This window comes from Urocitellus parryii, chromosome 12 (genome assembly GCF_045843805.1).
Source record: "Urocitellus parryii isolate mUroPar1 chromosome 12, mUroPar1.hap1, whole genome shotgun sequence".
NCBI lineage: Eukaryota > Metazoa > Chordata > Mammalia > Rodentia > Sciuridae > Urocitellus > Urocitellus parryii.
In genome coordinates this window covers 52,153,197-52,175,583 of record NC_135542.1, presented here as the reverse complement: position 1 = coordinate 52,175,583, position 22,387 = coordinate 52,153,197, and the positions used below count along the sequence as shown (strand labels likewise).

The 22,387-nt window shown below is 37.4% G+C and overlaps 1 protein-coding gene across 4 annotated transcripts in view; it reads right to left on the bottom strand.

The window, feature by feature from the left end:
* Positions 1–22,259, bottom strand: part of Znf512 (zinc finger protein 512) — a 33,220-nt gene extending 10,961 nt beyond the window's left edge. The window contains exons 1-12 of one of the 4 annotated variants that reach the window (XM_077791786.1): positions 22,161–22,259; positions 21,575–21,633; positions 12,237–12,317; positions 9,844–9,879; positions 9,477–9,661; positions 8,589–8,684; positions 8,083–8,166; positions 7,468–7,592; positions 7,003–7,089; positions 6,509–6,607; positions 5,124–5,291; positions 2,684–2,878 (exon numbers count right to left, since the gene is read on the bottom strand). In XM_077791786.1, the coding sequence (XP_077647912.1) occupies positions 2,684–2,878; positions 5,124–5,291; positions 6,509–6,607; positions 7,003–7,089; positions 7,468–7,592; positions 8,083–8,166; positions 8,589–8,684; positions 9,477–9,661; positions 9,844–9,879; positions 12,237–12,317; positions 21,575–21,633; positions 22,161–22,190 (1,245 nt within the window). In that variant the 5' untranslated portion in view covers positions 22,191–22,259. Of the gene's footprint in view, positions 1–2,683; positions 2,879–5,123; positions 5,292–6,508; positions 6,608–7,002; positions 7,090–7,467; positions 7,593–8,082; positions 8,167–8,588; positions 8,685–9,476; positions 9,665–9,843; positions 9,880–11,411; positions 11,445–12,236; positions 12,318–21,574; positions 21,634–22,160 lie in introns of those variants that run through there. The other 3 variants (XM_026405137.2, XM_026405203.2, XM_077791787.1) reach the window with 3 other exon arrangements.
* Positions 22,260–22,387: the final 128 nt, after the last annotated feature.

Below are 22,387 nucleotides of genomic sequence, written 5' to 3'. Positions count from 1 at the left end.
AATGATGGAAACAAAAAAATCTTCGTTAGGTAAATACTATAATAATACTTGTTACAGGCAAAAATCATTAGTATAAACTAATAAGTGGGCAGTATGATAAGATACAGGTTATTTTCATATTCTCAAATCTCCCCACAAAATACCCAGTAATTAAGGAGAAGATTATTTAATTTAACCCTGGAGATATCTGAAAAACACACCTTACCCAATTGATTAGTTACTATTGTCAATAAAAAGACATATCAGGATGCTGAGGCAGGGGGACTGCAAGTTCGAGACCAACCTCAGCAACTTATTGAGGCCCTACAGACTTGCAAGACCCTGTCTCAAAATAAAACCTAAAAAATAGGGCTGGCAATATGGCTCAGTGGTTATGAGATCCTGGATTTAATCCCTGAACCAAAAAAAAAAAAAAAAAAAAAGGACATATCAATATCATATACCTTCTGAAATGATGCATAAAGAAGGCCAATATTTCCTGGGTGGTGGTATTGTAGCCAAAAATATAATCCTCAAGCTGATCTTTCAAAATCAGCATACAAATCCATAGTGGGGAAACATTCTATAAAACAGCCCAGTCAGTCTTCTTTAAAAGCATCAAGGACATAGAGACAAAGAGGGGAACCATAAATTGAAGAAAACTAAGGTGATACAATAACTAAATAAAATGTGGGATACTGTGGCATAGCCATTTAAGGTGTTGGCATTAGGGGAAGCTGAGTAAAGAGTGCATTGGAGGGGGTTGTGGCTCAGTGGTAGAGTGGTAGAGTGCTCACCTAGCATGCATGAGGCACTGGGTTCAATCCTCAGCACCACATAAAAATAAAATAAAGATATTGTATCCACCTAAAACTAAAAAAATAATAATGAAAAAAAAAGAGTGCATGGGAACTCTATACTATGAAACTGGTCTATAGATCTAAAAATTATTTCAAAACTAAAAACTTTTGAGCAGGGTGTGGTGACACATGTCTGTATTCCCAGCAACTTGGAGGCTGAGGCAACTTAAAGAGGTCAAGGTCAGCCTCAGCAACTTAGCAAGACCCTGTCTCAAAAGAAAAAAAAGAGCTGGGGATGTGGCTCAGTTGTTAAGTGGCCCTAGTTCAATCCGTGGTACCAAAAAATAATTTTTTTTGAGAAAATATATATTGCTTACATGTATATTTAGAAACACTAGAAATATTCACAAGAAGCCAATCAGAGGAGGTAATCATAACAAGGAGAGAGTGAGAGTGGTATAGCTCAATGTTTATCATCACTTAATTTTTGAACCAGTAGAATATATATTATCTATTCAAAATTAAATTTTATGCTATAAAATAAAATAATGCCCTTTACCCATAACTGTCAAAAATATAAAACTGTTTTGTGATTTTTAGGAGAGTATCTGCTAAATAAGACTATTAAATCTTATCAATGAATTAAATATTTATTTCAAATTCCCTACCACATACCAGATTCAGTGAAACTTGACTGTAATATCACAAGATACACATCACTGTGCAAAGTTCACATTTAAACTGAATTTAGATAGCCTGTAGCAAGAGGAAAAAAAATAAAGAAGTAAGTTTGAAACAAAAAAAGGATGCTCTGATATTAAAAACAAGATCCAATTCCTTGGACAGGACTGGTTTTTTGACCAAAACAGAGGTGTGTTAGATTCTAGGATTTGACTTTATTTCTTCTAAGACATAACATTCCTGTCACATAAGTCAATGTCCTAGGCCAAATATAAACTGTTCATGATACTCTGGAGAGTAACAAGACCTTAATTGTATATTGTACATGCCCTCAAACTGTTCCCTGATGATCCCAGAGTCTATGGCCTCTGTCTCCTCTTGACTGATGCTCCTTCTTCTAAGGTCTACTCTAATCCAATGACTTTCAAACAGGTTAGCATCCCTCAAAAGGATACTAGGGGTCAGGTAGGGGAGTAATGAAAGTATAAAAGGGAAGGCCAAATAGATAAATTTTGGGCTCATGACCTTCAGTTTATCCAGAGCAGATCTGCTTTTAAGTTATTTTATGGACTGCTTTGGTCGTTTTTCTTTCTTTTTTTGGGGGGGGGGCAGGGGATGGGGGTACTGAGATTGAACCCAGAGGTTTTTTACCATTGATCCATATCCTCAACACTTTTATTTTTTATTCTGAAACAAGGTCTCACTAAGTTGCTTTTGGGCCTCACTAAATTGCTGAGTCTGACCTTGAACTTATGATCTTCCTGTCTCAGCTTATCAAATCTCTGGGATTACAGGTGTGGACCACTGCACCCGGCTTATATACTGGTATTTTGCATAAACTTTTGTTTGGTGGGGAGGAAGTTCTAGTGCTACAAAACCAAATTGAAACCACTTACCTAAACTAAACGTAAACTACTATATCTGAACTAACAAACCAGAAACATACTAGACAAAGATTAAGCAAAAATCTAATCCGAGAATTCAGGTTCTCTCTGGAAGTAATACAAAATTAAGAGGGCTACTTGAGAAACTTCAGAAACAGACTATTATGCTAAGCCTTACCTGACCCCAAACACTTAAGCTAAATCAGATATACTCCAACTCCAGGGGTAAAGAAGCTAAATGTTGCTTATCATGAACTTAAGTACACTGGATTTTTTTCTGTACAGTAAACACAATATTAAACATAATGTTTCCAAAATTAATACAAGTCTCTACCATACCTTTCGATCATCAGGTACCAGGTCCTGAAGCACCTTCCTCTTAGGCCACTCCTTGGCCAGTTCAGCAGAGGCCAGCTCCTGCAAGTGGTATACAGCTATCTTGGCAGAACGCCTCTGAACTCGCCCCCCACTTTTTGGCTCCAGGCTCATATCTTTTAAGCACTCTGGCTGTCCCGACTCTGGAAAGAAGGAAATCTGCAAGAATGAGACACACAAAACATAGGCCAGCAATTAAAAGTTGTCCATTCTGCTCTAAGTAGCAAAAGAGCTATTTACTAACTTTACCACTAACATTGAGCCCACCAGATTAGAGCATATTTTACCGGTAAAAAAGTTTCTTATCAGGATAAAATAAATCTATTCTGTTGTATTAAGTAAAAGTGGTCAAAAATCAAGACACATTCTTATACAAAGAAATAAACTTCAACCCATACCTCACACTATATACAAAAATTAGCTCAAAACAACCACAGTTCTAAGTGTAAAATATTAAGTTATAAAAATTCTAGAAGAAACTGTGGGAAAAAATTTTTGTGATTATAAAGTGTCAATTTGGCTAGGCTAATGTCATAAATCAATCAAACTAATCTAGGTGATGATAAGAGGAAATTCTATTTAAATGTGATTCAAGTCCATAATCAGTTGACTTTAAGTAGGAGAGATGCAGCAGAAGAGGCAGGGGACCCAGGCATAGTGGTGCATGACTGTAATCCCAATGGCTTGGGAGGCTGAGGTAGGAGGATTGTAAGTTCAAAGCTAGACTCAGCAACTTAGCGAGACCCTGTCTCTAAACAAAATATAAAAAAAGGGCTGACAATGTGACTCAGTGGTTAAGCGCCCCGGGGTTCAAGGTCCACTGCCAAAAATAATAATAATAATTAAAGAACTAATGTAAAACATTTGTGTTGTGGAAGCCGTTAAGTTTGTGGTGAATTACAGCAACACCAGAAAATTACAAATAAGAAAAAGAAAAGATTTTCTACATAAACAAATACAAAACCCACAAAAACAAAAAAAGTATGAATTGAACTTTATTGAAATGTAAAATTCTGTTATTTGAAAAACCTGTAAAATATGATATATCTGATGGGACTTGAATTCAGAATATATGAATAACTAAATATACTTACAACTTAATAAAACAATTTAAAAATCCCCCAAAATCTGCCCAAAAAATGATCAAAGGGTTTGAACAGACACTTCACTAAACACAAACTACCTCCAAGTACTGTGGCACATGCATACAATCCCAGTAACTTCGGAAGGCTGAGGCAGGAGGATTCCAAGTTTGAGGCCAGCCTTGACAACTAGTGAGATCCTTTCTCAAAATGAAAAATAAAGGGCTACTGGGAGTCATGGTATATTTCTGTAATCCCATGGCTCAAAAGGCTACGGCAGGAGGATCACAAGTTTCAGGCTAGGCTCAGCAATTTAGCAAGGCCCTAAGCAAATTAGTTTGACCTTGTTTCAAAATAAAAAATATTTTTATATTTTTTTATACTGGTTTAATGCCCAGTACCAAAAAACTACACTGGACGTGTAGTTCAGTGGTGGTTACATGAATACAGGTGCCAAAATGTACATTTTTTAAATGTACATTTAAAAAGGCAAATATTGGGCTGGGGATACAACTCAACTGGTAGAGTGCTTGTCTCCTATGCACAAGGCCCTGGGTTCAATCCCCAGCATCACCAAAAAAAAAAAAAAAGGGCAAATATTCCATATGTAAATTATATCTTAATAAACTTGACTCTCAAAAACACACAACAGGGAAGCTTGGAAATGTAATTAAGGGAAAAAAGTCAACACATATTTACACAAAACAAAAATTAGAATAGAGACAAGCTGGACAGAGTCCAAAAAAATCCAATTAAAGGGGAATGCTTTTAGTTTAAAAGATGCAACAATAAAGTTGGATGTGGTGGTACATCCCTGTAATTTCACCTACTTGGGAGACAGAAGGATTATAAGTTCCAGGCCAGCTTCCACAACTTAATGAGACCCTATCTCAAAATAAATAAATAAATAAAAAGGGCAGGAGACTACAGGTCAATAGAAAAAGCCCCCTGGATTCAATTTCCAGTACCAAGGAAAAATAAAAAACATTCACTTCTTCCTTAAATATACTTTAGTTTTTTTGGTTTGTTTTGTTTTCTGTGGTACCAGGGTAGAATTCAGGGCCTTGTACATGGTAGGCTAGTACTCTACCACTGAGCAACATCACCAGCTCTGGACTATACTTTGAATTTTCATTTCCCTAACCTAATAATGTTCCAAAGTCAGAAATAAGAATGAGAAAAAGAATTAGAAAGAGAAAACAAAAGCATTCAAAGATTAAAAGTTGACACAAAAGGACAAACTAAGATATACAGAAAGAGGTAGAGGTACACACCACCAACTACAACCCCAAAAAAGGGTCTAGAGAGGAGTCAATACTCACAGGCCCATGCTCTGACCTCAGGTGATATGCAAGTCCAGCCTTCGATCTATATGGTTTTCCACAGTGGTGACACTTCAGAGTCATCTTCTCCAGCTCTGCAGCCCCTTTGCCACATTTTCTAACATGGTATAGATATCCCATAATGCTGGTGAAGGTACTGGAGCAACTCTAAACACAGGAAACAGACCCACATTAGAATCTAAAATCTTGGGGTTTTTTGGTACCAGGGATTGAACCCAAGGGTGCTTAACTACTGAGTCACGTCCCCAGATCTTTATATTTTTTAATTTTGAGACACAGTCTTACTAAGTTGCTTAGGACCTTGCTAAGTTGCTGAGGTTGGCTTTGAACTTGTGATCCTCCTGCCTCGGCCTACCAAGACACTGGGATTACAGGCATGTGCCATGCCGTCCCACCCAGCTAGAATCTTAATCTTTTGACATGATCCCTAAATTTATAAAAAGCTATAACATTCACCACCAGAAAATACAAAAAAACACTGTGATGTTATAAGACTTTCTCCAACATTTCCCTTGGTACAATCCTTCCTTTTCCCTGGATGTCCTATCTGTGAGCCATGATATTCAATCAGTTTATTTAGTGTTGTAATTTGGGTGTGCCCCCAAAAGCTCATGTGTGAAACATTGCAAGAAGGTTTAGAGGAGAAACGATTAGATTATAAGAGCCTTAACCCAACCAGTGAATTCCCTGATGGAATTAACCGAGTGGAAACTGAAGGCAGATAGGGTATGCCTGGAGGAGAAGAGTCACTGGGGATATGCACTTGGGGTATACCTTTGTATCTGGCAAGTGGAGCCTCCCTGTGCTTCCTGATCATCATGTGAGCTACCTTCCTTCACCACACTCACCATGTCTTAATTGAGCCCCAAGAAATGGACTGAGACCTCTGAAATGGTGAGCCCCAAATAAACTTTTCTTCCTCTAAAATTGTTCTTGTCAGGTCTTTTAGTCACAGCAGTAAAAAGCTGACTAATACAGTTGGCATTTGCTGAATTATAACCAGGCACCTACTTTGTATCATAGTTTCCTGCTTGGTCTATGATCCAACCCCACCCCAATATCAAACAGCCAGCAACATTAAAGTTGTTCATCACAGTGAGGTTACTTGGATCCTCTTCATCACACCAAAAAAAAAAAAAAAAAGTTGGTAAAGAAATCCCTCTAAACAAAGAGGAGGGGACTTTGGGGGATGAGAAAGAAAATAAAGAACTATAAATGAATTAAAGAGACCTAGAGAAGCAGGGGCCATCATATGCTGTAAGAACTAGGAAGTCCATAAAGGAAAAGAAGGAGAAATAGAGAACAACAAAAGAAAGACAATGACCTGGGACTCCAGGGAGGAGTTGCTGTCCTTGAGCTCTTACCTCACGCATGCACCTGAGCTTTCCCAGTCTCTTTAGGACTGTTCGAAGCCGTTCCCTCTCACTTGGTTCATCTATTTCATCTCCAGCCTTCAAAATGGGCTAGAAATCAAGAGAAGCAAATAAGTAGATGATTCATGGAAATGCCAGACAGTAAAAGAAACACAGAAAATGAAGAACTGGATTAGCAGCTAAGCTAATATTTTGGTTTTATCCAATTTCTAGCTTTCTCCATCTTCTAGACGGACAAAGGAAGTAAAGAGAATATAAATAAGAGTCTGAGCCTCTTCCTCCCAGGATATGAGCCTTTGGGGATAACCTACCCACACAAGTATCTACGGTCTACCTCCATGGTTTCATTGTGCATAAATCTTGAATAGAGTCTTCTTACACACTTATGAGGTCCCAGAACCTCAATCATCTGCACTGAGATATGAACACTCACCTAATAAAAGATATCCACACACCACATGAGCTCACAGAGAAGACACTCTTACCAAACTATTATGATTCGCCATGACATGATACTTCATCCCTGCCAGTGAACGAAGTTGTTTCCCACAATGATGGCAAGTAAACATTTCCTAAAAGAAAAACATAGTACTCAGTACTCCACTGTTCAACAGAGAAACAGAATACCACAAATTGCTATGCAGTGGGCTAAACACTTAGCATGCATTAATTACTTCTTTCTTATCCACATATGGAATACCCACAGTAGTTATTTTTTCTCCATTCTACAAAAGAGGAAACTAAAGTCCACATATAAAAAGCTAAATGCCACAACTAACACATAGCTAAGTGAGGATTCAAACCCAAGTCTGTCAAGTGAAAAGTCTACATTCTCTCTGCCACACAATGCTTCCCCCTAACCTGCTGTATTCAGCATATTATACACAGTACCAGGTCTAAATTTTGGGTAAAAAGTCCTAACCATTATGAAATGCCATAAGATATCTAACCTGTTTGCAGTTTTCCATGTGTTTCTTTAAACCTTCTATGGTCTTCCTCCCAACTGCCTGGCAGGTAGGACAGGAAACACTGCCTTTATCCACGATTTCTAAGTACCATTGTTCTTCCAAACTGCCTACAAAGGAGAGAAAAATGACACTTTGTGATCTGCGGTATTCTCAAGAAACAAAAATCATAATTTCACAATTTAGGAAAAGTGTCATAAAATGGTTTTTCCCCTTCCTGGCTATTCTATACAGATTCTTCCTGTATATAACTTCTAAAAGTTATCTTTTTCCAAAACACTTAACAAATGCCTCCTTAAGAAATGCTCGAGGGCTGGGGATGTAGCTCAAGTGGTAGCGCGCTCGCCTGGCATGCGTGCGGCCCGGGTTCGATCTTCAGCACCACATACCAACAAAGATGTTGTGTTTAGCCGAGAACTAAAAAATAAATATTAAAAATTCTCTCTCTCTCTCTCTCTCTCTCTCGCTCTCTCTCCTCTCTCACTCTCTCTTTAAAAAAAGAAAAAAAAAAGAAATGCTCGAGTACATCACTCCTCATGGACAACAAAAATAAACCAGAGTTTATACTACATCCCGCAAACCTTCCAAAAGAAAGCATACCTGCTGCATAAACTGGTGGTTCCTTCCGAATACGACGAGCCTGGGATTTGGGATTAGGCTGAGTTTTAGGCCGTTGCTTCCTCCCTGACACAAGATGGAGACATGGAGTTCAACATGTTACCTTTACTAACCCCTCCCTAACACCAAAATCTCTTCCCTCCCCTTCACCTGGTCACAAAACCCCACTCATTCAACTGCCTGCCTCCTTTAAGTCACAAAAGTTAGGATGAAGCTACTCCCACCCCCAAATTCAAAGGGTTCTAAAGACAATAAAGGCCCAAACCAAAGGCCCAAACCTCTCTCTTTTTGTTTTAGTTGTTGATGGACCTTTATTTTATTTACTTATTTATAATATGGTTTTGAGAATCAAACCAGTGCCTCACACATACTAGGCAAGCACTCTATTCACTGAGCCACAACCCCAGCCCCCAAAGTCTCATTCTCTTTTATCCTCGAAGAATAAAGCCTAGTGACCCAAGGAAAAAGTAGCAAAATGAACTCCTTACCATAAAGCTTATGCTTTTTCTGAGGAAATTCACCATAATCTTCATCTTCTTCCTGCTTGGGTTTCCTTTTTCCTTTTGCTGATACTCCACCTGACCCTGAAATATCACACAAAAACAAAACACCAACTCAGTACAGTTTGTAAATGAACTTCTGGGTCTGTCTTCAAGACATCATTCACAAGACTATGAAAGAGAAAGATCACTAGTGAATGCAGGCCTCAAAGAAGTGTTGTGGTATTTTTAGGAAAACTGGTGTAATTTCTAATTAACTGACTGACCCTCCACTCTGGAATCATCAATTCTTCCCTAAGAGTAAAAAAAGTCTTCAGGAAATATTTTATTTCTTGATTTGAGGCTATCACTGAAGTAGAAGAACTGTTCAAGATAGAGAGCTACCAGTCACTTGTGACTGTGACTCTCTAGAATATACTCCATGACTCTTTATCCAGCCCTTATATCCGCAAAAAAAGAGCAAACCAGAACACAGGAAAGAAGTTCAAATCCCATATAGAAGAAGGCTGATTTGAAGTTTAAACTAGAAGAGTAGAGTCAGCAGTATTTTACTCTATTAGACAATTCATGAAGCTAACAGTACGAAATAGCCTACCATGTTAAAATCTTTTAATCACTAATGAGGTTAAACGTCTGTGGCATTTAATACTTTAAAAATCACTTATAGGGCAGGGGTTGTGGCTCAGTGGTAGAGCGCTTGCCTGGCATGTGAGAGGCACTGGGTTCAATCCCCTGCACAACATAAAAATAAAGGTATTGTGCCTAACTACAACTAAAAAAAAAAAAAAAAAAAAAAAAAAGAATCACTTATAGCAACTATCTCAAAATATAACTTCAGAGCACACTGTCTTTGGAAACAGACATTAATTCTGATACCTTCAGTACGAGAAGTTCCAGCTGGTTTGATTCTCCTCATTTTCATCCAGTAGGTAGATTTTCGGAAGGATGCTGGAAAATCACTCACTGGTTCACATGAAGAGGCAGATGATGAGCCGCTTAAGGAATCATCGTGAGGGATAGTGTACTGGAAACTATTATCCTTTATGGAGCACTGGGTCCTGCTACTAACACGACACAAAAATCATGTACCAATGAGGGTCTGGAGTAAAACCCTTATTAATTATTTTATCATAGGAAGATAATCAAGTCGGCTACTTGTGCAAAAAACTAAGGCAGCTAATTTTATTTTATTAAGAAGGCTAATTTGGGGACTGGGGCTGTGATTCAGTGGTAGCGCACTTGCCTGGCATGTGTGAGGCACTGGGTTCGATTCTCGGCACTGCACATAGATGAATGAATAAAATAAAAGTCTATCAACAACTAAAAATATATATATACATATATAAAAAGAAGGCTAATTTTTAAAAAAATTATAAATTGTAATCTAAAAATTACATTTATCAGTCTAACACAACATATATAATTATTATTATACTTCATTATAATCAGAAAGAGTAAGCAGTCCATTTTGCAATAGAAGGAAGAAATTCTTTCCTGGATTTATCTAAGAAAAATAAATTTTAAGCAATGTAATTGGGTATTCTGTGACTCTCAGATCCCCTAGATCAGTAACTAGATATGTCCAAGTTTCCCTCTCTCTCTGCTAGAGGGACAGTAACTAAAGGATATCTCTGAGAATAGAAAGGGAAAAAACCAGTCTATAGACACTAATCTGATCCATCTTCCTTCTTGCTCAGTCTCCTCTATAAACCATAATGAGAGCTGCCTTGTCTTAACTTGGCAATACAATGCTTAGTTTCTACAGCTGAAGATAAAATGCTATCTTGCCTAAGTTACACTGTTTAGAGACTCCTGATAAAAAGCTAGATCTAGATTCCTAAATCTAAGACTAGTGAGTATATCAATTAAAAAACATTACTGAGGGGCTGGGGCTGTAGCTCAGTGGTAGAACACTTGCCTAGCATATTTGAGGCACTGGGTCCAATTATCAGCACCACAAATAAATTAATTAATAAATAAAATAAAGGTTCATCAAAAATTTTAAAAATATTTCTAAAAAAATTAATAAGCAGGGCATGGTGGCACATGCCTGTAATTCCAGTGACAAGAGGCTGAGGCAGGAGGATTGCAAATTTAAGGCCAGCCTCAGCAATTTAGTGAGATCCATAGCAACTTAGACTCTCTCAAAATAATAAATTAAGAAAAAAAGGACTAAGGAGTAGCTCAGTGGTAAAGCACCCCTGGGTTAAATCCCCAATCTTGGGGAGGAGAAAAAAAATCACACATATCTTACATTTGTAAGAGTAGAGAATGAAAGTTAATTATCCCAGGTGACCTTCCTTAGGAAAATACATAAAATGTGATAGATACCAATTATGAAATACTATGTAGTTGTCAGACACAATAAGCCAATTCTACACACAGAATTTAACTAAAAGGCATTCTCTGATGAATGAAAAAAGAAATAGAAAGAATCTATTACAATGTCATCTCAGTAAATTAAAAATAAATACATATATAAAGCAGCTCTTCCAGTTTTAAAAGGATTCATAAATATTTAAGGACAAACATGACACTTATTTACATGGTTTCCTTTGGGAGGAAGGGGATGGAAATCAGCATAAACATAAAAGAAGATGGCTTCAGTATCCTATGAGTAGGGAAGAACAATTTTCAGTTCTCTGCACGAGGTCCCGTATTACAAATTCAATAGAGTGGTCTTGGTTCTGGTATGGTAGCATAAGCTCACTTCAGCCCATCCTTCCTGCTGATTACAATGATAAACTTTGGGTTCTGATATTAAACAAAAGCAGTGGATTATGCAGGGGAGTAAAAACTGAGAGATGTTACCTATATGGAATGAGTTTCCCAGTTGTTTCATGACTCTGCAACAATGCTGGGCCTATGTGCAGAGCAGTATGGGCAGCTTAAATTCCAACAGAAACCCCAACTTTCTGGTTACATAATCAGGAAAAGGAGTCCCTGTTGGCAAGAGTATGGAAAATTCTGGAGAGAAGAAAGGCACAGAAGGCGATTCCATAATTTTGCATTTGAAGCCATACAAATCACAGCCTAACCTTAGCAAGATATGTGAGAGGCATATTAAAATCAGTCTAGTAAAGACTGAAAACTGAAATAAAATTTGAACTAAGTGACCCAAAACAATGCAGCAAAAGCCTAGAGAACTGACAATCTGAGACACCTGAAGAAATCTCAAACTAACTCTTGGGCTATTGTGAATGAGATGAGCCCCCATTTACATCATAGCAAAAATGTAAAGAACAAAACTTGAGATTTTTAACTGTTGCTCTCAGAAGGTAAGGCAGAACTTAGGGCTTGAACCTAAACAGGCTGCCTGCTAAAAGAAAAACAGCAAAATTCGTATAGAAGATTACAATAGGATCCAAACTTTATATAAATAATATTCACAATGTTAAAGATAAGTTTCAAAATCATGCAACACAAAAAACCAGAAAAATGTAATTCTCAAAGGAATAGATCATCAACAGATACCAGAACTGTCAAATACTTTCAAGCTGCTATTAAAATTGCTTATAAAGGAAAACACACATGAAATGAAAGACAAGGCAGGAATTATCAACAAACAGAAAGCATAAAAAAGAATCAAATGAGATTTCAGAACTGAAAAATGCAATATCTGAAATAAAAACTCACTGCATGGGTTCAGTAGCAGAATGAAGATGACTGAGGAAAGAGTCTGTGAACTTGAAGACAGAGCAATAGAAATGATCCAATCTGAAGAACAAAGAGAAAAAGGAAATTGAAAAAAAAAAAAAAAAAAAACAGTTCACAGACTCAACAACCTGTGGATCAATCTCCAAGTTCTAACTTAAGTGTAGCTGTGGTTCAAGGAGAAGAGATACCATCTCTTCTCCTTGGAGAAAGAAAAATAATTTGGAAAAACTAATGATAAAAAACCTCCCACATTTAATGAAAGACATAAATTTAAAAGATTCGAGGAGCTCAACAAACACTAAGTAGAATAACTCAAAGAAAACACGCACAGACACATCTTAATCAAACAAAATTACTTAAAAGCAAAGATTGAAAATAAATCTAGAGAACAGCTTCAGAAAAGCAACATCTTACATTACAGGGACCAGAGATTCACACCATCATGGATTTCTCAACAGAAATCAAGGAGGCCAGAAGACAATGCAACAATATCTGTAAGATCCCAGGGGGTGGAGGGAGGGAAGGGAAAGGAGAGGTAAAGGAGACTGAATTAGAACAAGAGATATTCCATGCTTTTATAATTATGTCAAAATGGATTCTATTGCAATGTATAACTAAAAAGAATCAGTATAAATAAACAGATAAATAAATCTGTAAGATCCTGAGAGAAAAGATTTGTCAACTCAGAATTCTACATTCAGTGAAAATACACTTAAGAATATTTTGGGGGTGGGGGGGCAGCGTCGGGGTTGTGGCTCAGTGGAGTGCTTGCCTAGCACGTGTGAGGCCCTGGGTTTGATCCTCAGCACCACACAAAAGAATATTCTAACAAATAAAATGAAGTTATCTAAAAAAATACAAATAAAAATATATATATATATATATATATATATTATATATATATTTCTTCGAATAAATAAAAACTAAGAGATTTAAGAAATGCTAAAGCTGAAGAAATTCCAGCTGATGAAAAATGATACCAGAGAGAAACTTGGATTTTCAAGAATGAAGCAACAGAAATGGTAAACACTGGGTAAGTATTTTTAAAATTTTAAAGCAAAATTTTAACATTATCTTGTAGAGTTTTTCAATATATGTTATGAAGGTACAATACATAAAACAACTATACTATAATGGGAGGTGGGCAAAAGATTAAAAGAATCTATATGGCTGTAAGGTTTCTACAATTTTTTTTTTTAGAGAATTTTAATATTTATTTTTTTTTTTAGTTTTCGGTGGACACAACATCTTTCTTTGTATGTGGTGCTGAGGATCGAACCTGGGCGGCACGCAAGGCAGGCGAGTGCGCTACCGTTTGAGCCACATCCTCAGCCCAGGTTTCTACAATTAAGCAAAGTGTTAGATATTAAATCTAAATAGACTGTTAAAGGATAAACATGAATATTATAAATCCTAAAGGATCCACTTAAAAAAATACAAAGAGACATAGACAAAAACCCAGTTATGGTAAATACATTTAAATGGGACACTAAGCACTCAAATACTCTGAAAGAACAACAAAGGGAAAAAAGTAAGAAAGAGAACAAATAATATATGGACAGACCTAAATCCAAATATACCGATATTAATTTAAATGCTTATGGTCTAAACATTCCAGGTAAAAATCAGAGATTAAAATAATCAATAAAAAGGCAGACTCTACTAATATATTTGCTTACAAGAAGCACACTTTAAATACAGACATAGACAGATTGAAAGTAAATGAATTAAAAAACCTATCCCAGATAATCAGCAAACATAAGAAAGTTGGAGTAGCTATTTTAATTTCATATAAAACAGACTTCAAGACAGACAGGATTACCAGAGACAGACACTTCATGACAAAAATGTCAAATTATCAGGAAGACATAATTACCTGTTGTATGTGCCTAATAATAGGGCCTCGAAGTACTCGAATCAAAAACTGACAGAATTAAAGGGGAAAATAGACATTCCACAATTTTAGGAAATTTTAATCTCTCCTCTCAGCAACTGGTAGAATTCTGACAAAAATTCAGCGAACACATAAATGAACTAAACTACATTAGTAGCCACCTTGTTTGAGTTACTAACATTCATAGAATGCTACACCCAACATACAGGATATGCATTCTTTTCAAGTGAATGCATTGTGCATTCACACCAAGAAAGATTACAGACTGGGCCATAAACTTTAAACTTTTACTAAAGGAATGAAAATAACATTGCATTCTTTGACCACATCAAAATGAAATCAGAAACCAATAATAGTAAACTACTGAAAAAAAAAAAAGAAAAATACTTAAAAAATAAAACTATGTAGAAATTAAATAATCTGCTCCTAAATAATTTAGAGGTCAAAAATTAAATTGCAAGAGAAATGTGAAAATATTTGGAGAAACAAGAAAAATTTATACACATGTGCGGCTGAGCCAGGCACAGTGGCGCATGCCCATGCCTATAATCCCAGCAGCTCAGGAGGCTGAGGCAGGAGGATTCAAAGCCAGCCTCAGCAATTCAGCAAGGTACTAAGCAACTCAATAAGAGCCTGTCCACTAAATAAAATATAAAAAAGGGCTGGGGAGGGCTGGGGCTCAGTGGCAGAGCGCTTGCATTACACATGTGAGGCACTGAGTTTGATCCTCAGCACCACAAAAAAATAAAGATATTGTGTCCATCTATAATTTTAAAAAAATTTTTTAAAAAGGGGGAGGCAGCTGGGGAGCTGGGGTGGCTCAGTGGTAAAGTGCCCCTGGGTTCAAACCCTGGTACAAAAAAAAGTGTGGCTGAAACTAAAGTACTTAGAAGGAAACTTAAGTTTTGATTGCATGTATCAGAAAGACTAAAAATTAATAACTAAAGTTTTAACTTTACGATAACTTAAGAAGAGCAAAGTAATACAAAGAAGAAAAAATGAAAAATCGATGGACTAGACAATGGAAACTGACAATAGGGAAAATCTGGTTCTTTGAAATGATCATAAAATTGAGAATCCTATAGCTAGACTGATCAAATTTTTAAAAAAGATACCATAAGTAATATCAGAAATTGAAGAGGTTATTATCACATATCATATGAACATTAAAGTACTGAGAATAATTCGAATAACTCTTTGCCAATAAATTAAACTGACATTAAAAAAAAAGAACAAACTGGAAATCTGAATAGCCCTACAGCTATTAAACTGAAATTGTCAAATTCTCCCAAAAAAAACCTCAAGGATCAGATTATTTCATGTTGAAACACACTGTAATAAGGTTACAAAAAGGAAAAAAAATCAAAAGGAAAAAAGTAAAACTGTCCACACTTTCAGGTTATGTGACTGTTTACAAAGAAAGATACTAGGAATCTGCAAATAATTACTAGAACTAATAAAGGGATTTAGCAGGGCTGGGGATATAGCTCAGCTGGTAGAGTGCTTGCCTCATATGCACAGGGCCCTTGGTTCAATACCCAGCACCACAAAAAAAAGGGGGGGGGGGAATTTAGCAAGTGGCAAGATACAAAGCTAGATACAATAGTCAATTATTAAGTGGGGCACAGTGGCTCAGGCCTGTAATCCCAGCAACTCAGGAGGCTGAGGTAGGAGGATCACAAATGCAAAGTCAGCCTCAGCAACTAGGCAAGACCCTCAACAACCAAAAGGGCTGGGGATATAGCTTCGTGGTAAAGTGCTCCTGGGTTCAATACCCAGTAACAAAGGGGGAGAAAAGGAAAGGGAAAAAAAGTCAATTATTATATATTAGCAACCAGCAACTAGAAAGTGACGTAAAAATGATATCATTTACGATAACATAAAATACTAACAAATCTAACAAAAGACATCCAAAGGCTTTTACTATGAAAACTACAACACATTGCTAAGAGTGTTAAGAAAACCTAAATGAATGGCAAAGTACCTCATGCTCATAAATAAGAAAAATGTTAAAATGGCATTTTCCTCAAATGAATCTATAGATCCAATATAATACCAATCAATACTCAACATGTTTCTTTTTATAGATACTGGCAACTTAATTCTAGAATTTATATAAAAATGTAAAAAACCTAGAATAACTAAAATTATTTTTTTTAAATGCCTTATCTAATTTCAAGACTTTAACTCTAAACATTAACAGAACAGAATAAGAACTATCCAGAAACAGACCTATACAGATACATGTTCAACTGATTTTTTTTTTTTCTTTTAGGTTCTGGAGACTGATCCCAGGGCCTCTCAAATGCCAGGCAAGCACTCTACCAATGCACTATAATCTCCAACTCTATGCAACTGAATTTTTATATATGTGTGTGGTGTAGCTAGACCTTTTTAAAAAAAAATTTTTGAAAGAGGTTCTTGATAAGTTGCCCAGGCTGGACTCAAACTTGTGATCCTACTGCCTCAGTCTCCCAAGAAGCTGGAATTACAGGTGTGCACCATCATGCCCAGCTTCAAGTGATTTTTGATAAAGGTATCAAAGCAATTCAATAAGAAAAGCCTTTTCAACAGTTGTTAAATATACTAATGTAAAAATATTGACATTGACCCTCACCACACACCACACACAAAAATTAACTCTAGATGGGTCAAAGACCAATGTATAAAAACCTATAAAACTTCTAGAAGATAGGAGAAAATCTTTGCAATTAGGGGAAGCAAGGTTTCTTAAAGAGAATAAAAAAGCAAGAAACATAAATGAACAATTTTTTTTTTTTTTTGTACTGGGACTTGAACTCAGGGGCATTTAACCACTGAGACACATCCCCAACCCTTTCTACTTATTATTTTGAGATAAGGTCTCACTAAGTTGCTTAGGGCCTCACTAAGTTGCTGAGGCTAGCCTAGAACTTGCAATCCTCCTGCCTCAGCCTCCTGAGTGGCTGGGATTACAGGCGAATACTACCATGCCTGGCAAATGAAACAATTTTTTAATGATACTTTAAAACTTTTGTCCTTCAAATGACATCACTCAGAGAATGAAAAACAAACCAGATTTTGTTTGTCAAGACATATTTATTAGACAAAGAAATTATATTCAGTATAGATTTTTTTAAATATTAAAACAAAGACAACCCCATTTTTTAAAAAATGGGTAAAAGATGTAAATACTTTACAAAAGAAGATAAACAAATGACCAACAAGAACATGAGAAGATGCTCAACATCATTTAAAATGAATAAAAAACAAAAATTAAAGTCACATCACTATACAACTATTAAATTAGCTAATATTAAAAGGATCAACTCTTATGTTACTGGTGTGAATGTAAATGATACTATTTTGCATAGGCAGTTTCATAAAAAGATAAACATACTCTGCCACATAATCCAGTCAACCTAGGATGGGAGATACTATTTTATGTACTAATCAAGTAAAATGGAAATATTTGTCCATATAAGACTCCTATGAGATGGGCACGACAATGCAAGCCTATAATCCCAGTGATTTGAGAGGCTGAGGCAGGAGGATCTCAAGTTCAGACAGCCTCGGCAACTTAGCAAGACCCCCAGCAATTTAGTGAGACCCTGTCTCAAATTAAGAAGTAAAAACAGGCTGGGGATGTGGCTCAGTGGTTAAGCAACCCTGGGTTCAATTCCTGGCACAAGAAAGAGACAGAGAGAGAGAGAGAGAGAGAGAGAGAGAGAGAGAGAAAGAATCACTATGTGATTTCATTTTATAAAATTCTAGAATATGTAAACCACTGTACATAAACAGAAAATAGGACTGTAATGCCTAAGGATGGGAGAGGAGAAAGAAATGGACTGCAAAGGGAAACAAACAAACAAAAAAAAAAACTTTGGGGTTAGATAGAAAGGTTTGCTATCTTGATTATAATGATGGTTTCAGAGATGCATTTTATAAACAAACTGATTGTAAGGTAGTATTTATTTATTTGTAAGGATTAGACCTAAAGTCTGCCACACACTAGGTAAATGTTCTACCACCAAGACATTCCCCCAGCTCACAGTGTACACTTTGAATAAGTACAGTCTATTTTATATCAATTATACTTCAAATGGAAATTGGCAGTCCTTTAGGGCTGAAACCCACCATCCTAAACAATGGGATCAATCATTTCTCAATAAAGTCTTTGATTGTACCAACCAGGCAGTAACAGCCAAGTCCCATGTGACTACTCTCAGGAAACTCTATACAAGTTTCTTTTCTTTTTCTTTTCTTTTTTTTTTTTTTTTTAAGAGACAGAGAGAGAGAGAGTTTTAACATTCATTTTTTAGTTTTCGGTGGACACAACATCTTTGTTTTTATGTAGTGCTGAGGATCGAACCCGGCCGCACACATGCCAGGTGAGCGCGATACCACTTGAGCCACATCCCCAGCCCCATCTATACAAGTTTCTTAGTGTAAGACACAGAAATACATATATCTCTTCTCATGAATAAGCATGAACACAGTAAAAGATCCAGAGTTGATCATATGATCAACTTGATTAATATACTGGAGATTAAGTCATGATGGCTAGGGAATCCCTGTCTCTAAGTCTGTCTTTTGTTTGTAAAGGACTCAACAAAAACCATTAAATATTTTATACTATCAATTCAGAACATTTGACCATTTGTTGAAACCAGATTAATCTCAAACTTCCCTTTCCATAAACATAACAAGAAAAAGCTTTGTTATGATATAATGGCTATCATAATTATGGTGATTTTATAATTTATCACCAATGTGGCAAGTCTCTGCTTCTGATTACAAAGATGAAAAGTTAAGCCAATTTTCAACCCTTTTCTGACCTTCTAGGTCTTTTTAAGACCTTCTAGTTCATTCTTCTACATGTAAATATTTAGATTTCACTTAAAAAAAAAAAAAGTATTTTAGTTCATCCCAGTACTCTTTGTAGACTATTTATTTATTTATTTATTTATTTATTTATTTATTTATTTATGGTACAGGGGGATTGAACCCAGGGGCACTTAACCACTGAGCCACATCCCCGGCCCTATTTTATCTAAAGTCAGGGTCTCACTGAGTTGCTTAGCACCTGGCTTCTTCTGGCTTTGAACTCATGATCCTCCTGCCTCAGCCTCCCGAGCCACTGAAATTACAGGCATGTGCCACTGCACCCAGTGTGCAGACTTCTTTAATTCTACAAAATCTTTATAAAGGCTGGTTTGCCAGGTGGTGCATGCCTGTATTCTCAGCAATTCTGTAATTCCAGCAATTTGGGAGGCTAAGGCAGAAGGATCACAAGTTCAAAGTCAGCCTCAGCAATTCAGTAAGGCCCTAAGCAACGTGGCAAGGCCCTGTCTCAAAATAAAAAATAAAAAGGGTTGGAGATGTGGCTCAGTGGTTAAGCACCCCTGGGTTCAATCCAAAAAAATTAAATTAAAATAAAGGCTAATATTCTCCATGGTTTCATCCTCTACTCTTTTTTAGTCTCTTCTCACCTTTGTTTCTTCAAATTTACAATTTCTAAAGAAGCTAGTTAAATAAAGATTCCCACACCCTAATCCCAATGATTTGGATTCTGATTAATGGATGGCAGCCCATCCATGTTTATACTTTTTAAGAATCATCCCTGGGTAAACCAAGGTACACATTGAGAAATATTGCTTTAAACACATTCCCTAGAAGATCTCATGAATACTCATTTTTTTTTTTTATTTTTGAGAGGAGAGAAAGAGAGAGAGAGAGAGGAGAGAAAGAGAGAGAGAGAGAATTTTTAATATTTATTTTTTAGTTCTCGGCAGACACAACATCTTTGTTGGTATGTGGTGCTGAGGATCGAACCCGGGCCGCACGCATGCCAGGCGAGCGCGCTACCGCTTGAGCCACATCCCCAGCCCATGAATACTCATTTTGTAGAAAAAAATATGTTTTCAGTTAACTTTTATAGCGGATAATTCTCAATTTTTCATTTCAGACCAGCCCTTCACCTGAGGTCCAAATCCATTTATGTTTGTTCCAAATGTTGCTCCTCATTCAGAAATTCCCAGTTCAGTGAATTACTCCAACCTTCAGCTGTTTGCCAGTGCCAGAAACCCACAGACATCCTAACTTTCTTTTGCTTAGCTCTAGCCTATATCATCATGTATATTTCCTATGTATTGTTCCCCACATATTCTTCATTCCTCTTTTGTTCCTAAAATAGCCTCTGAACCAGTTTTCCAACATACTTCCTAATCCATCTTACATAAAGTTACCAGAGTGACCTTTCCCTTCCAGGATAAAAGTCCAACACCTGAGCATGCTGTTAAAAAAGGCTTGTTTTCAAGCTGGGCTTGGGAGGCTGAGGCAGGAGGATCTCGAGTTCAAAGCCAGCCTCAGCAAAAGCCTGCGCTAACACTCAGTAAGACCCTGTTTCTAAATAAAATACAAAATAGGACTGGGGATGTGGCTCAGTGGTCAAGCACCCCTGAGTTCAATCCCGGTACCCTCCCCCCCCACCCCCACAAAAAAAAGACCTTTCATGATCTGGCTAACCTCTTTGAATGACCACTTTGCTAACCCCCATTCTCCATTCCAGTCATATAGAACACCTTGCTATCCCATTTACTTTTTTACCTATTCAAATGTTGTTCTCTCTTCTGAAAAATCCTTTCTCCTGGCTAACTGCATCTTTCCTCCACTTTCAAGCCTAGGCTTACAGATGATCTATTGTGGTTATTGCTCAGACTTTCACTCCCTTTCCCTAACAGCTATATTAAATTCTTACTTTAAAATATTTAGTTATTACACTGTATTTTGTTGATTTTTTGCAAATCCCCTCTTTGGATTTCTACTTTTGTTTTCCATTTCTGTATATCTAAATACACAGCTGGCAAAAAGCAGACATTTAGTCAATGTTATCTGAATGAATTAATCCATCTAATGAGTCTCAAATTTTTTTCTTTTAACTATGAAAAACTTAGCACATTCAGCATACAAAATAATAAGCCAGCCTTGCAGCCAAATAGTTTGAAAATACAAGAATTTCTCCCAGCCATATTTTCTCTTCCTTCCAAGATCAGCAATGTATTTATGAGCACGAATTTCATGTGGGGAGAAATGCTGGACTACCACTGAATCATATGTTCTATTTTTATTATAATTTGTTCTTTTGGTTTTTTGGTTTTTGTTTTTTTTTGCAAGCTGTTTTCCTCCACTACACTAGGTTTAGACCTGCACTGTGCAATTCAGTAGCCACTAGCTACAGGTGGCTATTTAAATTTGGTTAATTAAAATGTAATAAAAATTAAAATCCATTTGCTAGTTGCACTAGTTACACCTCAAGTGCTTAAGAGTCATACGTGGCTGGTGGCTACGATAATGGGCAGTGCGGACACGGGATATTTTCATCAATCCAATGGACAGCGCTGGCGACACAATTATAAAAAGACCTCAGAAAAACCTCACTTACTTCTTAGCTCCCACGATCCTGGTGCTCCTCTGCTGCTTAAAGGACGTGGGTCCCGGGGTCTAGCAAATCATAAGCACAGAGTGAGGGCTAGGGTCCTCTGGACCTTGACCACAAAGAGATGATTCCCCCCTTGTGCCCAGAAGAAATGAGGCTCTCCCGGGGCAACTACCTCAAACGGAAAAAGGCAGCACTTTTCAGGAAACGTATACGGTGCTCCCTTCCTACAACGCACAGGCGGGTGACAATACCTGCGCCTTCATCTTCCCCCATTCCCAAAGCTCTGTCCCAGGCAGAGGCTCTAAAAGGGAGGCGAAAAAAGACGACAACGACTATGGGCGGCATTGGGGGATGTAAAAGAAACAGAAACTAATGGCAATCTGGAGAGGAACTGAATCCAGGGAGGTGGGGAACAAGCAAAAAAAGTGGGGAAAAAAGAGGGGGGCAGGTGGATCTGATCTAAAAGGGTGGGGCCTACGATGGGGTCTGATAAAAACCAACTCTGAGCACGGGACAAAAGCGAGGGGCCGCGTGCTCCAGGCTCGACAGCGCTCCCTCTAAAGCATCATGGTCACCCCAAGGAACTCACAGCGGGGACTGCACCGAGTCTGGAAGACATCACTCCCTCTCCACGCCTAACAATTTCACCCAAGGGCTCCGGCCAGACCAACGCCACTTCCGCTCTCCTCGCCTCTCCCGGATGTGGCCTCGGCGCCGCCTAGCCCGGTTCTGAACGTCTACTTCCGCCTAGCAGCTTCCGAGGGGGCTGCGGCTGGAGAGTCACGTGACGTGCCCCCCTCGGTTCCGGAGACCCCA